The 14788-nt window shown below is 38.0% G+C and overlaps 1 protein-coding gene across 2 annotated transcripts in view; it reads right to left on the reverse strand.

Moving 5' to 3' along the window:
- The window catches only part of SUGT1 (SGT1, suppressor of G2 allele of SKP1 (S. cerevisiae)), a 41803-nt gene extending 27015 nt beyond the window's left edge, over window positions 1-14788 (reverse strand). Inside the window, exons 1-9 of one of the 2 annotated variants that reach the window (XM_010846151.1) lie at window positions 14719-14788; window positions 14567-14624; window positions 8208-8298; window positions 7484-7553; window positions 6109-6179; window positions 3620-3673; window positions 3225-3241; window positions 2408-2442; window positions 809-905 (exon numbers count right to left, since the gene is read on the reverse strand). In XM_010846151.1, the coding sequence (XP_010844453.1) occupies window positions 809-905; window positions 2408-2442; window positions 3225-3241; window positions 3620-3673; window positions 6109-6179; window positions 7484-7553; window positions 8208-8298; window positions 14567-14624; window positions 14719-14756 (531 nt within the window). In that variant the 5' untranslated portion in view covers window positions 14757-14788. Of the gene's footprint in view, window positions 1-808; window positions 906-2407; window positions 2443-3224; window positions 3242-3619; window positions 3674-6108; window positions 6180-7483; window positions 7554-8207; window positions 8299-14566; window positions 14628-14718 lie in introns of both variants that reach the window. The other variant, XM_010846150.1, reaches the window with a different exon arrangement.

Consider the following 14788-nt stretch of genomic DNA (forward strand, 5'->3'; position numbering starts at 1 on the left):
AAAAAAAAAAAAAAAAAAAAAAAAACCTGGTATTCGTCACAGAAACTCTTACATACCTAATTAAAGAACAGAGTATGTTTCATAACATACACTATACATTTAAATCTCAAGGAAACTCAAGATACAAGGGCCAAATAGTACAGCATGTAACAACAAAAGCATTCTTGTGCAAAACATCTAGTTCTACCACAAACTCTCTTAAATCTCTATCACAAGGTTTTCCACTAAATGCTAAGAAACCAAGTTATTAAAAGTCATACTCATTTAATATGGTTAAACTCATAACAAAGAAGCAGACCTTTTCCATTAAGTGTACCACACAAATGTAACCAAAGCGTGGTTATAACGTGTCTAAAGTTCCCAAATGTGTCTTTTATATTTACCAACCAAGTTCTGCTTTAAATCCCAAATCTAAAGAGGAAACAACGCACATCGAGCTATAACCTACAGTATATATATATACTCTTAGTCTCAAAACTTAAAATGATGCAAATAGAAAAGGAACGCTTCAGATTTTCATCAGCATTTCCATATTATCTCAGGAAGAAGTGATATATATTTGATAGATTGCTATAAATTATTCTGCAATATAATTTATTTATATTTACAAATTGGAGTAGGAAGTGTCAACCCACTCCACCATTCTTGCCTGGAAAATTCCATGGACGGAGGAGCCTGGTGGGCTATAGTCCCTGGAGTCATAAAGAGTCAGACTCAACTGAGCACACACACACACACACACGCACACACACATTTATAAATAAAACTATTCAATCTCAATCAAAAATAACTCAAAGACTATAATGACCTCTTTTTCTGAAAATTCCACATTTACATCATTCTTCTGAACATTCTTGATCATAAGTGTAATGATTACTTGAGATTCTGTTTGATACCAGTCATACCTATTAAAAAAGAAAAAGGAAACTTAGAACTTCGGAAATTCTTAAAGTTGTTGCTTCTTTGCTTTGTCAAGATAAAAGTTACAATCTGATGAACAACAAGAGCTCCACCTTGAGGAACAAAAGAGCAAAGCAGCTGCTGGCTCACAGAAATAATTTTATGTAACCAATTCCACATGATCTGTACTAATGGAAGAGAAAATAAGGTAGATGATGTCCCAACTCTCTCCAGTGGATTTAAATACTCACATAATTTTTTAGGTTCTAAAGTATCCCCAATAGTGTTGTGCTTAGGCTAATTTTTTTTCTTTTTGGCCACGCCATGGCCACGGGATCAGTTCCCCAACCAGGGATCAAACCCATGCCCCCTGCAGTAGAAGCTAGGAGTCTTAACCACTGGACTGCCAGGGGATTTTAAAAGTAAACAATAAAATTTATTCTAAACAGATCATAGTTCTAATACATCAGCAATAGTTTTATCCTCTCATTTCAACCTAATACTAAGAAGTAAACGGTTCTATCCCAATTTTACAAAAAAAAAAAAAGGCTCAGAAGGATGCGGCAATCAGTTTAAGTCAGTAGCAGGTGATACACTGGACCCGACCCGATATTCCAGGATCTCTTTACCGAAGCTTGGGGCAAACAGTCCTGAGCACAGGGAGGAGGAGTAAATGAGCTAAAATTAAAATAATTCAACTCATTCTGTCAGGCACAGTATTAAATACAGCATCTACCTTCAATCTCCAAGTATGTGGGAAGATTAGCGTGTCGAGAGATTCTAATCATGTGTATCTTTCCCTCTGAAAGCTGGGATCCTCACTTTCAAATTAAGACTAGATTGACCCTATGAGAGAAGAGCTATTGATCTGTTCTGGCACTATTACATTCCCAGGATGAAGCACGGTGCCCTGATATGTGGTATATTTATTAAACCATTGTGGGATTATTTTATATATATTCTATACTCCAAACACCATAATTATAATTATTAAATAATAAGTACGGTGTTTGGAGTATAGAATATATATAAAATAACCCCACACTGACTCAGTGAACACACCATGTATCAGGGATCCTCACTTGCTACTTATATTCACGATTGTAACTGCTGCCTTCAGCAAGTAACTTTCAATTCATGCAGAATTATCCCATGAAAAATTTACTCCAAATATAAAAGGCAGGTAAAGTTACAATATTATCAAGTCTACTACTAACTTACTGACCTATGTAATAACAATAACTTAAATGTAAGAGGTTATTCTTAATATATGGAAAGATGACATAATATGCAACCATGTGAAGCAAGTTTTAAGTTAACCTTAATATGAACACTAATTCAAATTGGTTAATGGTCTTACAACTATAGTTTTTCAAGGCTTAGTAAGATTTATCTTAAAAACTAAGAAACACTTAAACCACAGGTAGGGACTTGCTTACTATTAAATGACAGGGTTTCTTATCCCTTTAGGCATATTTATCATGCATTATGAAAAAGAAATCCTTACTTGATTTTTGACTGATGAGTCCTCTGGGATGCAGACTGATTTGGGCAAATCGAAAGAGAAAGATTTTTATGAGTTAGTTTAGTAACTGCATATTAAAAATGTATTTATTATTAATTTACCCAGTGCTATAGTTACTTTGATATGGAATAATTACATGAAAACTTCCTAGAAAGCATGGTATACATTAATGTTAAATAATATTCATCTTCACAAAAATCAGAATATTCAACATTTTAAAAATTTTATGAGTTTCCATTTCAAAGATCATTTTTCTTCTAAAATAAAAGCAGCAAAAAAAAAGAGAAAAATTTCAGAAGATATGTTTGGAAAAGATTACAGATAAAATGTCCAGTTCCAGGATTCAGCAATGCTCTAAACTGAAAATAACAGCAACATTTAAAAAACCATTTTCAGGAATGTAGTGTTAACACCTCCAGGCTTAACAATGGCAAAACTGCCCCGGAAAAGCCTATGGAGGAGGACTTCCACAGTGCCTTCCTGATACGGCCTGACCCCGGTCCCGGTCTCTCTGCAACAATCTATGTTGACCACTGAGAAACAAAGTGACTTCTTAACCAATTCAGATTTTCCTAAACTACTTATTAATAAATCTAAAGGACTTGCCCTGGGTCACTGGTGGCCTCTAACTTGTTCCTAAAGAAGAAGGGAAGAGACAGCATTTGGAGGAAGAAAATAAGTAAAACTGTCCTAGAGACATGCGGAACTGCCAGAAAGTACATTCGGAGTACTGTCTCAAATATATTCAATAGTAATATAATTAAGTAAAAACACAAAGGATTAAAAACTTTGGACTTACCACCTCGGGCTGTGATCCTGTTAAAAACATAAAAAAGAAACATTTTCAGATAACAGTACATGTATAGACAAAATTACATACATGATTTCTAAGGCACAAACATATTATTACGGAAACCAATTCTCCATGCATATCTAATAAGAGAAACTGGTTTAATTTTACAGTCTGGAGTCACTTGAGACTCCTCAGTAATTTCTTACCATTGCAAAACAAATCCGTTTGAATCTCCCTTTCAACATAAGGAATCAGGTAAAAAAATGAAAATACCTTTGGAAATCCCAATCTAATAGAACATGCACTACTTAAATTATAAGTTATAAAGTTCAAAACAAAAAAAAATGACAAACACTGACTTCTTTTTAAATTGAAAGACCATGGGAAATCTGCACACTTACCATTCTGAGCTTCTTGACACCTTTTAATCCAAGCAGTTAAATCAGCATCCGCACCTGGAAAGAACAAACGGTAACAACACTCACCTGCACAACCCAACACGCTCACTCACCACATGCTGACTGCACACCACCAGGCTACGTCACGGCTCCAGAAGCTACGGATCCAACATGAGTCAGACGGAGACATCTGTCCTCATAGTGTGTAGCTAGCCTTAATATTATAGCTATTAGTTAGGCTGAATATTTATTTTGTTTATCCTGAAGAATTCTGATTTTTAAAAAATCGATTTTAACCAGTCAACCTTATTGGTTCCTAGATACAGATAATCTCCATTTCTCCTCACCCCTTTCCTCTTAAAAGAGCTTCCTCTCACACAACAAAATCAGACGTGAATCAGATTCCAAATACGCCATCAGTTGGGGGAGGACGGGTCTGCAGACCTGGCAACCAGCAGCTGGGCTAAAGCTCAGAAGCCTCTGTCCACCTGTCTGCTATCTAATGAAGTTGCTTATCCTGTCTACTATTTTTTCAGCAGCTTTACTTATTACCACGCCTTCAACACCAAGAAGCATCTTTATATTCGGCAGAGTTTTGTACTCTAAGTATCTCTAAGTTCCATGACATCCATTGACACTACATACAGTGAATCATAGTTCACTGCATAGACAGCAATGCAAGCATGTACATAAGCAAATTATTTCTGAAGACTCAGGGCAATGACAGTATCTAAAAAGTCATAGCATCTAATAAATTATAATGTTAAGAAAGATTATTAGAAGTGATCGTAATAAAAGTTTATTAATTTAAGCTAACTGCAGGTACCACTATTCTGAAAAACACAAAGTTTAAAATTTCTTAAAATGAAATTTTCTAATTCATTAATTTACAGACAGAATTCAACTATACAGGCCTTAAAATACATACACACACATTTTAGAGGTGAACATTTATATAAAAATTCTAAATGTGAAGAACCGATTATTCAAATTAATCAGTAAATAAGCTGATTCCTATCATACAAGGGGGGAAAAAGGTAATATGGAGTTAAAAATTTTTTACCCCAATAAAATGGAAGCTGAATAGTTTAACATAAGATTTTCCTGGAATTAAAAGATGAATTTGATTTTAAATTAAATATCCTCAACAGAAATTTTACCAAAGAGCAGACACCCTCTTCTGAGGCCACCTCTGAAATAATTCTAGGATAAAAGCCAACGGCATGATAATAAAGTATCAAGGAAGGAATTTAGGCAGGGAACTTTGTTTCTCTAAAAAAAAATAAGAAATAGGGCTTAGAAATCTAAAGATGAAGTGACTCATGTCTCATCAGAGTTTTCAAGTATGTATCAAGACACCAAGAAAACTGGACTCTAGAATTTGCGAAGTGTATACATGCTGGCTTGGTGACTGAATAGCCCTATTATTCACATACCATGCTTGGGATAACCAAGTTTGAGAGTACCTCCTACTGCCTAGATCTCTTCTTTCCTAATTTGTAGGTTTTGTTTGCAAGATTGGGCTTGTCACCCTTCTCAAGTAGGTACACAGCAGAAAAGCAAATATTCAAAGCAGTATATATTTTAGTGTATAATCATGTATGACTTTTGTATGAGGGTTTTCAATCTCAGCATTACTGACATCTGGAACCAGATGCTTCTGTTGTGGGGACTCTCCTGTTCAGGATGTTGAGTAGCATCCCTCATGAGATGTCAATGGTATAACCCCCATCCACCAGTCAGGAGAGTCAAAAATCACTGCAGACATTCCAAACATCCCCAATGGAGGAAAATCATCCCCAGCTAGGAACTACTGCCTTAGAGAACTATGGGTAACACTCTATCATAAGATGGAGATAAAATGAGAGAACACAATTAAGACTATGTTGTCTATAATTATCTACGAGATTACTGACAACATTTTGTATTTTGCAGATTTTTTTTGATACTTGGCTCTTAACAAGTTCTGTATATTATACATAGACTGTTGGCATAATTTTCATCTATTTCTCCCAAAAAGACAGTATTAGAAATTCACAATACTCTCAAAGTTCCATGTTTCTTCTATACCCTATCATACTTTACCCAAACTTACACTTCACCTCTCAATAAAAATCTTTGTTCTAAGATTTCCTTATCTCAACAATCTGAATAACAACTTAAATAGACTTCAGAACGTGAGCGCAAGTTAAGCTTTCACTTGTCCATTAGGAAAAAATTAAAAGCCAGACCAGTACTGGGAGCACACCAAGTGTTTAAACAGTTCTTTTGCTTCTAATGATAACAGTTTTTCTGTGATTTAAATGCTAAGAAAGGCCAGTTTAATCAAATTTTAAGTAAACTCAAACTCTGCAATCAACACAAAATGTCATTAAGAGAGAAAAAAGTGTTTCTATAATTAACTTGAGATTATACTAACAAGATTCAGTTATGGTATTTAAGATACACAGATATAATGGACTAGTTTACTAACATATAATTATAATACTTACTATTTAATTTCTGTCCTTCTGTAAAAGTTTCTAGAGCAGCAGCATAGTTTTTTTCATGGTATTCACATATCCTGTATGAGCATATTAAAAACAAGCACACACATGTAAGATCATGAAACACAGCTTTCTTAAAAAAAAAAGTTTCTCATCTTTTAAAAGAACTTAAGCATGTCAACAAGCCAACAGATGTTCTAAAATACTCTAACATCTGTGTGTGTGTCAGTCGCTCAGTGGTGTCTGACTCTTTGTAACCCCATGAACTGTAGCCTGCCAGGCTCCTCTGTTCATGGGATTTTGCAAGCAAGAATACTGGAGTGGGTTGCCATTTTCTTCTCCAGGGGATCTTCCTCACCCAGGGATTGAACCCAGGCTCCTGCATTGCAGGCAGATTCTTTACCATCTGAGTCACCAGCATAACATCTAATTCCCATTAAAAATGTGGAACTCATTTCAGAAGGAATTTCTTAATTGTACATACTTGCTTATTCCAATGGAGAAGGCAATGGCACCCCACTCCAGTACTCTTGCCTGGAAAATCCCATGGACAGAGGAGCCTGGTAGGCTGCAGTCCATGGGGTCGCTAAGAGTAGGACACGACTGAGTGACTTCACTTTCACTTTTCACTTTCATGCATTGGAGAAGAACATGGCAACCCACTCCAGTGTTCTTGCCTGGAGAATCCCAGGGATGGGGCATCCTGGTGGGCTGCCGTTTATGGGGTTGCACAGAGTCAGACACGACTGACGTGACTTAGCAGCTTATTCCAAAATATAGTTACACTAAGGAATTAAAGAAGCTTTTGATTCTTAAAGAATAAAGTTACACTTATTAACAGAAACAAGCTGGGATATAAAGTACACAGACACAGAGTCATCTTTAAGCGTAGTCTGTACAGCTTAGGCAAGAAATAGATGTTCTCTAGTCAGTTAAACACAGTAGGTTTCAAATGATGACACAAAAAAGGGATTTGAAATCATTCAGTTTCATCTATACCCTGCAGTTACTTCAATCATCACTATTTTAAACTATATACACACACATACAAACTGTATATCTCATTGCATACTGCAGTTAATACAATAAAAGTATAAAATATACCAAAAATTGAATCCTATCTCAGCTATAAAATGTATAAACACAGAGTTTACTATTTACATAAAGTTTACAGGGAGGGTAAGTTCAGGATGAGGGGACACATGCATGCCTATGACTGATTCATACTGATGCATGGCAAAAACCATTACAATATTGTAAAGTAATTATCTTCCAACTACAATAAATTTTTTTTTTTTAAAGAGAGGGGAAAAAAAGCTTACAATTAATTCATTTAACCATATATAGTCCAGACCCCACAGGAAGAGTAGTTGCTGCCTACCCCTTTCTCAGCAGAGCAGTGGAACTATTTGGATTAAGTTCAAGGGATTTTTTTGCATCAGCAACAGCATCTGCAGATGAAAAAGTGGGTTTTTTGGTCAGTTACTTATGGATCCTAAGAAATACTACACACAAAATTTGAATTAGTCTCAGATTTTTAAGTTTTCAAGCTGGTGAATGGACAAATGACTTTAAAATAGGAACAGCTAATCTGAGATAAAATTACCCTCATACATTCCTATTGACCTAATCCTCAAGCTCTTCAGGAAATGAATAAGGCTCCGTATCACAAAGTTCAGATAATTTCATTAACATCATTCATGTAGTTTGACTCAAGGTATTTAATTTTTCCCTACTCAGATTATCTATCCAGAATAATTAAAATGACAGAATATAGAATACATTCTTTTCATAAAAAACAGAACAAGAGAATTCACTCAAATGCTCTGTAAATTAGTAAATGTGATGCTATCCTTTTTTAGCATATCCAAGAACCAAAAATGAAATCTTACAAATTCTACACCCACTGCAGAAAGAATCGACAACCGTAAAATTTAAATGAGTGATGCGCAACATAATGCTTGTCATATTTTGGCTACTTCACCTTGTATGAAAGATCAAGTTAGAAGTCCTGGAAGATAACCTCTATTTTATTTGATTCACTGTATCCTGGGCAAAGTGTATAAGTTACTTATAGAGACAATGTACTTTGTAAGGAAAGTTACCACTGTAATTCCCAAGAAGAATGTGACAATAAGCTCTTTGACAGTAATACTGTGCATCATCTGGTTTCTGCTCCAAAGCCTTAGTCAGCTCCTACAAATACAAACATGCTGAGTGTCAGTAAATGTTTTTTAAAAGTTACTGAACTCTAATTAAACATGATCTTTAATAAAATAACCTATTATCACAAGCTATTTGGAGGAAAGATAACAGGGAAACAAGCTTGGAGCCTTTCTTTGCAAGAGGATCAATACCCCCCCTTCTCCCCTTGAAGGCCCACAATCGAATGTAATATCTATGCAAAGCACTTAGCAGTTTCCAGCCTACAGTAGGAACTCAATAAATGGTAATTATTATCACCTCATTTATCCTAAAGAGTTTAGTTGATATACATTGACCATCACTGATTTTCTCCTTCTTCTAATTTGGAGAAGATTCAAAGACCATGTAGAATTTAAGATCCCTAGAAAATGTGAAGCTGTCCAATAATTTTTAAGAACTGAAAGTTAAATCTAGAGCTCAGGAGGTTAATGGAACCAATAAATTCATAAGCAAGCTTACCTGGCCCTCTCCTATCCTCTTGTCAAAGGCCTAAGAAATTACAACATTCTGTCAAAAGCCCAGCCAGATACAGTATCTCATAGGTAGCTACTAAAGAATTAACAGAACAATTGAAACTTTTGCCACTCTGGGTAGTCATAGTATGTGTTAGCTGGAACAATAATGATGCAAGAAGAGAGAGCACGATCTGTGAGGCCAAGGACAAACGCAGGCAGACAGGAAGGCTTTGATCCCACAGCCATTTACCCACACATCCTAAGGGTTTTGGCAGCTTTCTTAGTTAAGCAAAATTCCTTCAACAGCCACACATGGGGTTCTGCTTAAACCCTGTAGTGTGATTCTCACAAAGAAATGTATATTATACTTGGTAATCAGATACCTGCAATCCAGTATACCTAAAATCGAAAGCAATGTTTTACCATCTTAACCCCTATCACCCTGATTCAAGCAGTAATGAAAACTAGATCTTGTTACTATATCTCTATTCAAAACAGATGCCTTACCAGCTGACTCAGAGCAAAGGCCCAAGTGCTCCCATGATCAGTTAAGGCCCTCCTTGACAGAACCCTCCACTCTCTTTCTTATCCCATCTCTTTAAAACTCTTCTCCTTGTTCCACAATGGCCTTCTCTTTGTTCCTCAAACATCTCCTGACCCTCCACCTTTTCACTACAATGCTCTTCACACTACAGTGTGTGGCGAAAATCCATTCCCTCACATCCTGGTCAGGGACTGTGCCAGAGACAAGATTCAAGTCCATGTCTGACTGCCTCCAAATCAAATCTTAACCACTATACACGGCCTCCTGGTAAAATTCCTTTACTCCAAGTTTCTTTCACACACCATCTAACATCTGTATTAACACAACAGTTCCTAATGAAATACTTAAGCTAAAAACACCACCTTGCGCTAAACTTTCAAACAATTTGGAACACAGCTGATGGTTTCTTATGTACCTACTCCCAAAATCAAATTTCCAACCTCTCCTCACCAAGAACAGGTATGCTATAGGTCAAAAAGGCTGTCGTATTATAATAACATCAGGCTCATCAATTCAAAAAGTATTTTTAAACATGTATTTTGGAATAAACACAGGCCAGACACTGGAGGTTCACAGATGCATAAAATATTCCTTTTCTTAAGGAGTCAGGTATAAACTTTGGAATTTTGAACAACCCACTTGCAAATGACCTTTAAAAACACCAACCAATTGTTGCAATTAGGGTAATTAGGTTAAATAAGCAACTGACTTACTTCGGTGTTAATAAAAAAAAAGAAGTTACCCCAAATCACCCAACACAAACTGAACTTTATAACACACCAATTTGTATGTCATGAATAAAATACAACAATAAATTTTTATTTTGAATATGGAATATACAATATAATAAAGCCAAAAAAGGTTAAGTTAAAATAATTGTGCTGTCTGAACTACCTCTGACTTGGGGCGCGTTTTCAGTGTTTCAACTGTTTCTGTGACAACAGCTGCTACTCACTGGCTGCTGACTGAAGGCAGGTATCACAAAAGGCAAGGACTTCGGTGCCGACACTTGAATCACAGCAGCAAAAAGGCTTTTTAACGCAGACTTACATGAAACATATCCAAAGATACAGTATTTCTCACATGAGTTGTTATAGTTGAGCAATTTATCGTTCTCAAAAGTAATGAAATCTTTTGAAGTGTAAAATATAATTACACTGAAATCTTTACCAAGATAATGGTAAAGAAAGTAAGTACCCTGATAACACAGAACTACAGGGGGAAAACTACTTTTTAAGGAATTAACATTGTTTAAGATTGCGATCTTGGAAAACTAACTTCCAAATCTTTAGAGCTTTAGGCTCTTTTAAAATGCTAACCAGAAAGGTAACTTGTTAAGATTAAAAGCAAAAGCAGACTGCTCAGACTGACCGAAGGTCTAAAGGCCTTTAGCTCTAGGTGTCTCATGCTATCTCCACTTTCCACTTTCTTCCAGTCACACCTAATCCCCAATCATGGATAAACAAGAATACCAAGCCTTCTCCCTTCCTAAAAAGCAGTGCTGGAGAAAAATCACATAATCATGTAGGACTGGTATGTTTTATTCCAACCTGCTATGCCCTCAACAAAGCTATCTGTAGTCAGCTACTTCAAAGTCAGCTCACAAACATTTAATTATACACCTCAATCCTACCCACTCCTCCAGAGGATCAGCTTCATGCCCTAAACCCAAGACTCACTGCTTCTGAACTCCATAACCTGAGTAAGTTAGCCTCAGCTTCCTTGTTAGTAAAATGCACTGCATAGCTGTTCCGAGAATTACTGCAGGAATCATTTAATACATCTGAGTGCCTACCACATCGCAGGCACTACACCTAGAAGACAGTGGTAACCAGATACACAAAACCCCTGCTCCCCTGAAGCTTACATTGCGGCCTCATTCAGATAAAGTAGTCAGAAAAGACAGCTTCCTTGAGAAGGTGATATTTCAGATGAAATCTAAAGTGACAAGCATTTCTAAGCAAAACAATAAACAGTCAATAGAGAGGACATTCTAGGCAAAAGAACTGCTGCAAGTCCAAAGGCACTGCACCAGGCCTGAGTCAGACACACCTGAGTAACAGAAAGAGAGCCCGTGGGGTGAGAACCTAGAGAGCAAGGCTCTCCAAGATGCCTACCTCAAGGGCCTCACCCTTGGACCTTACGGTACTTGTCATTATAATCATCCTTTCCAGTGGACCCAGTCAGTTCCATTTTACAGACAGGAAGTCCGATCAAGAAGAGTGATAGCCAGAACTTTTCTGAAACCAAGATATGGTAGACCCAAGCAGTCTGATTCCAGAGCCAGTGCTCTTAAGCACCATTCATATTGGGCCTCAAAAGATCCTTATATTCCACATAAACGTTTTCTCTCTCTGCTGAATTGAGACTTCCTCTGCAAAGATTTTTTTTCACTTCCCCAGTTGGCCTCTATTCTACTGTACCTTATATACCACTCCACTAGAGCATTTATCTTATATTCTAATGACCTGCTGACCTGCCTCTCTCTCTCATCTAGACTGCAAATGCCCTCACTACAGTATTTTCATCTTTAGATTGCTGGCTCCCAGTACAGCCTTGTTCACTAATATACACTGTTTAATGAAACATGTCATCAGCTTTATATACTTTCTCTTTATTCTTAATAGGATGGTGTTATATAAAAATGTGACATTTTAACTGCTATAATATCTAATGACCTTAATTTCAAAACAGTTACTTTAAACCAGCCCTTGGGGAAAGCAAGAGGGAAACTGACTCTTCTCATCAAGGTTCCAGCCCTACTCATTATTACCAATTACCTAGTAATTAACATTCACCTGTTTAACTCAGTGAGAAGATCATCTCAAGATTTAAAAAGGACATTTCCTCTTAACACAAGCTGGTTCTTACCACAATCATCCTCCCCACTCTGGGTTTCTGACTCAGGTCCATGGCAGGTCCTGAGAATTCACATTTCTAACAAATTTCCAGGTGATGCTCCTGCAGAGGGTCTGGGGATTACACTTTTGGAAACCACGAGAGCACTAGACTAAGAGCAGGAATCTCCTGTCCTCAGGCCCCTATTCTGCCTCTCCCTGGCTGTACACATCTCTGTGACGGATCACCTGGATTTCCTTGGGTCTGTTTCCTTCTGTAAAAAGGAAGGGTAAGGAGTACTGGCCTACAGGAACCATTAGTACGTTCAGAAAATCTGCAGTGGGGAATTCCCTGGCAGTCTTCACTTCCACTGCAGCAGGTATGGGTTCCATTCCTGGCTGGGGAACTAAGATGCCACATCACGTAGTGGCCCCCGCCCCAAGAGGAAAGAAAAAGAAAATCTGAGGGAGAGGGTATCCAAGAATTTGCATTTCTAAGGAATTCCTAAGTGATGCTAACGCTGCTGGTCCAAGAACCACTCTTTAAGGACGAATGTACTAAAGCTAACCACACACCTATACTATATAATTTCACTCCTAGAAAGAAAAAAAAAATTGCACTCTTAAAACAAAGGATATGCATGTGTTCAGCAAAATACATGTATAAGAAAATTCAGTGGTTTTATTCATACTAGCTAACAACTAGAAATATCCCAAATGTCCACTGTTAAACAGTGCTATATTAATACAGTAGAATACTACACAGCAATGAAAAAGAACTGTCCCTTCCCACAAACTTATGGATGTATCTCACATAATGTTTAAAGCAAGACAGAGTAGCTGCACTCAACGAAGTATGATGCTGTTTGATACTATATGATACTGTTTGTATGAAATCCAAGGAAAACTAACTGATGGTGATGGAGTTCAGAACAGATGGGTAAGAGGAATCATTGGCTGGGAAGAAATTTAGATTCGTGTTACATACCACACGTCAATACGTAATTTTAAAAGTAAAATAAGTCAGATATAAAATGACCAAGAATCCATTATATTAATATTTTTTAATAGCAACTATTATATAAACTAGATTTCCAAAGGAGGCACAGGGCCTAAGGGGACCATACAAATGTAGACTCTTAATACAGATACTGAGCTGAAATAAGGAACTGTAGAGAAAAACTCTCAGTGCCTCTGGTAACATTATTCTAACAGTGACCCCACAAGAATCACTAGAAAACATCCCAGCACATGTGTAATCAACTGCTTCATTTTAAGGTCTTCATATCCCAACCCCCCCAAAACATAGTCCAAGCTACAGGTAAAAAGCACCGATGGATTCCGCCCGGCTTCCTCTCCACCTCTTCTCTCACTACGTCCATCCCACTCAACCAAACGGGTTTTCCTGCTGCTCCCTATGCAGACCTACTTCACTCCTACTTTAGGATCTTGACACTGGCTCCTCTTCCTGCCCGAAATAATCCTTCTGCAGAGCTTCCAAGCTCACTCCCTCGTGCCTCTTCTCAAATGTCACCTCCTCTACTAACCATGAGTCAATTTCTTTCAGAAATCACAGCCAAGAGAAAGGTTCTCTTGCCTCAAAACCCTAACCTTACGTATGTTAGATTAGAACAGCAAAACAAAGTCTCCTCTCTTTTTAAGCTTCAAAACAAGAAACCCCTGGCTAATTTTGAGACCCACTGCATCATGTATTCTTAGCTTGGGCTCTCTGTATTACTTCAAATTATTACTTAACTCACTCTTTTGGATTCCTTTACAGCTTTATAAGCTTTCACTGCACACAAAGTGCTTTGTAAGTCATTTAACTGTATAAATTAAGACTTTAATCCATAGCAACCAGTGCCTTCCACACAGCAGCCCCCCCACCCCCACCCCCGCCAAGAAACTGTTTTGAGAAATAAAACAAATGAGTGAATAATAAACAGAAACAGGGACACCTGGAGATTTTCAGGCACACAAGGGGGAAAGGTTTCTGTCCTAGTGGTGTGAGTTCAGACAGGCACTCAGCACCTGGTACATAAAAATAATCAAGGATGACCGCCAAACGAAAACTCGAATGAACAAACATCGAGCTGAGATTTCACTTTTTGTTCCAGTCACAAATACCATTAAAAAAAAAAAAAAAAAATGCCCCTTGAGGCCCACAATGCAGGTTAGCTCTACCCCTAAGACAGAAGAAGGTTACGCTAAGGAGCTCCAAGGATGCACAAAGGGACCAGGGGTGGAAAGGGGACAAGACGAAGGATCTAATATAACCAGGCCGCCGCGGGGCAGAAAAAGAAGGGGCGGAGGCTGTCAACATCGGGGCTGACCCAAAGGAGAAGCAGCGGCCCCGACCCCCGGAAGACAGAGCCGGGAGGAACCCGACGCGGCCGCCTGCCCGGGGGCAAAGGCTGTCTCACCTCTAACGCCGCCTGGGGGTCCTGCTCGATGAGGGCATCTGAGAAGCTCCGGAACAACCTGCTAGGAAAAGAAAGATTTCAAGCAGGGATCACGAACCAAAGAAAGGGGCGGGGGGATGCCAATTACACCAAAGAGATGGAAAAACACGCACCTCGCGGCCGCCACAGGGCCCGCCGCCGCCGCCGCCATCTCTAATCGTCACGGTTCCCGCTGCCGGAGCT

The sequence above is a fragment of the Bison bison genome, unplaced genomic scaffold (assembly GCF_000754665.1).
Source record: "Bison bison bison isolate TAMUID 2011002044 unplaced genomic scaffold, Bison_UMD1.0 scf7180017864232, whole genome shotgun sequence".
Lineage (NCBI taxonomy): Eukaryota > Metazoa > Chordata > Mammalia > Artiodactyla > Bovidae > Bison > Bison bison.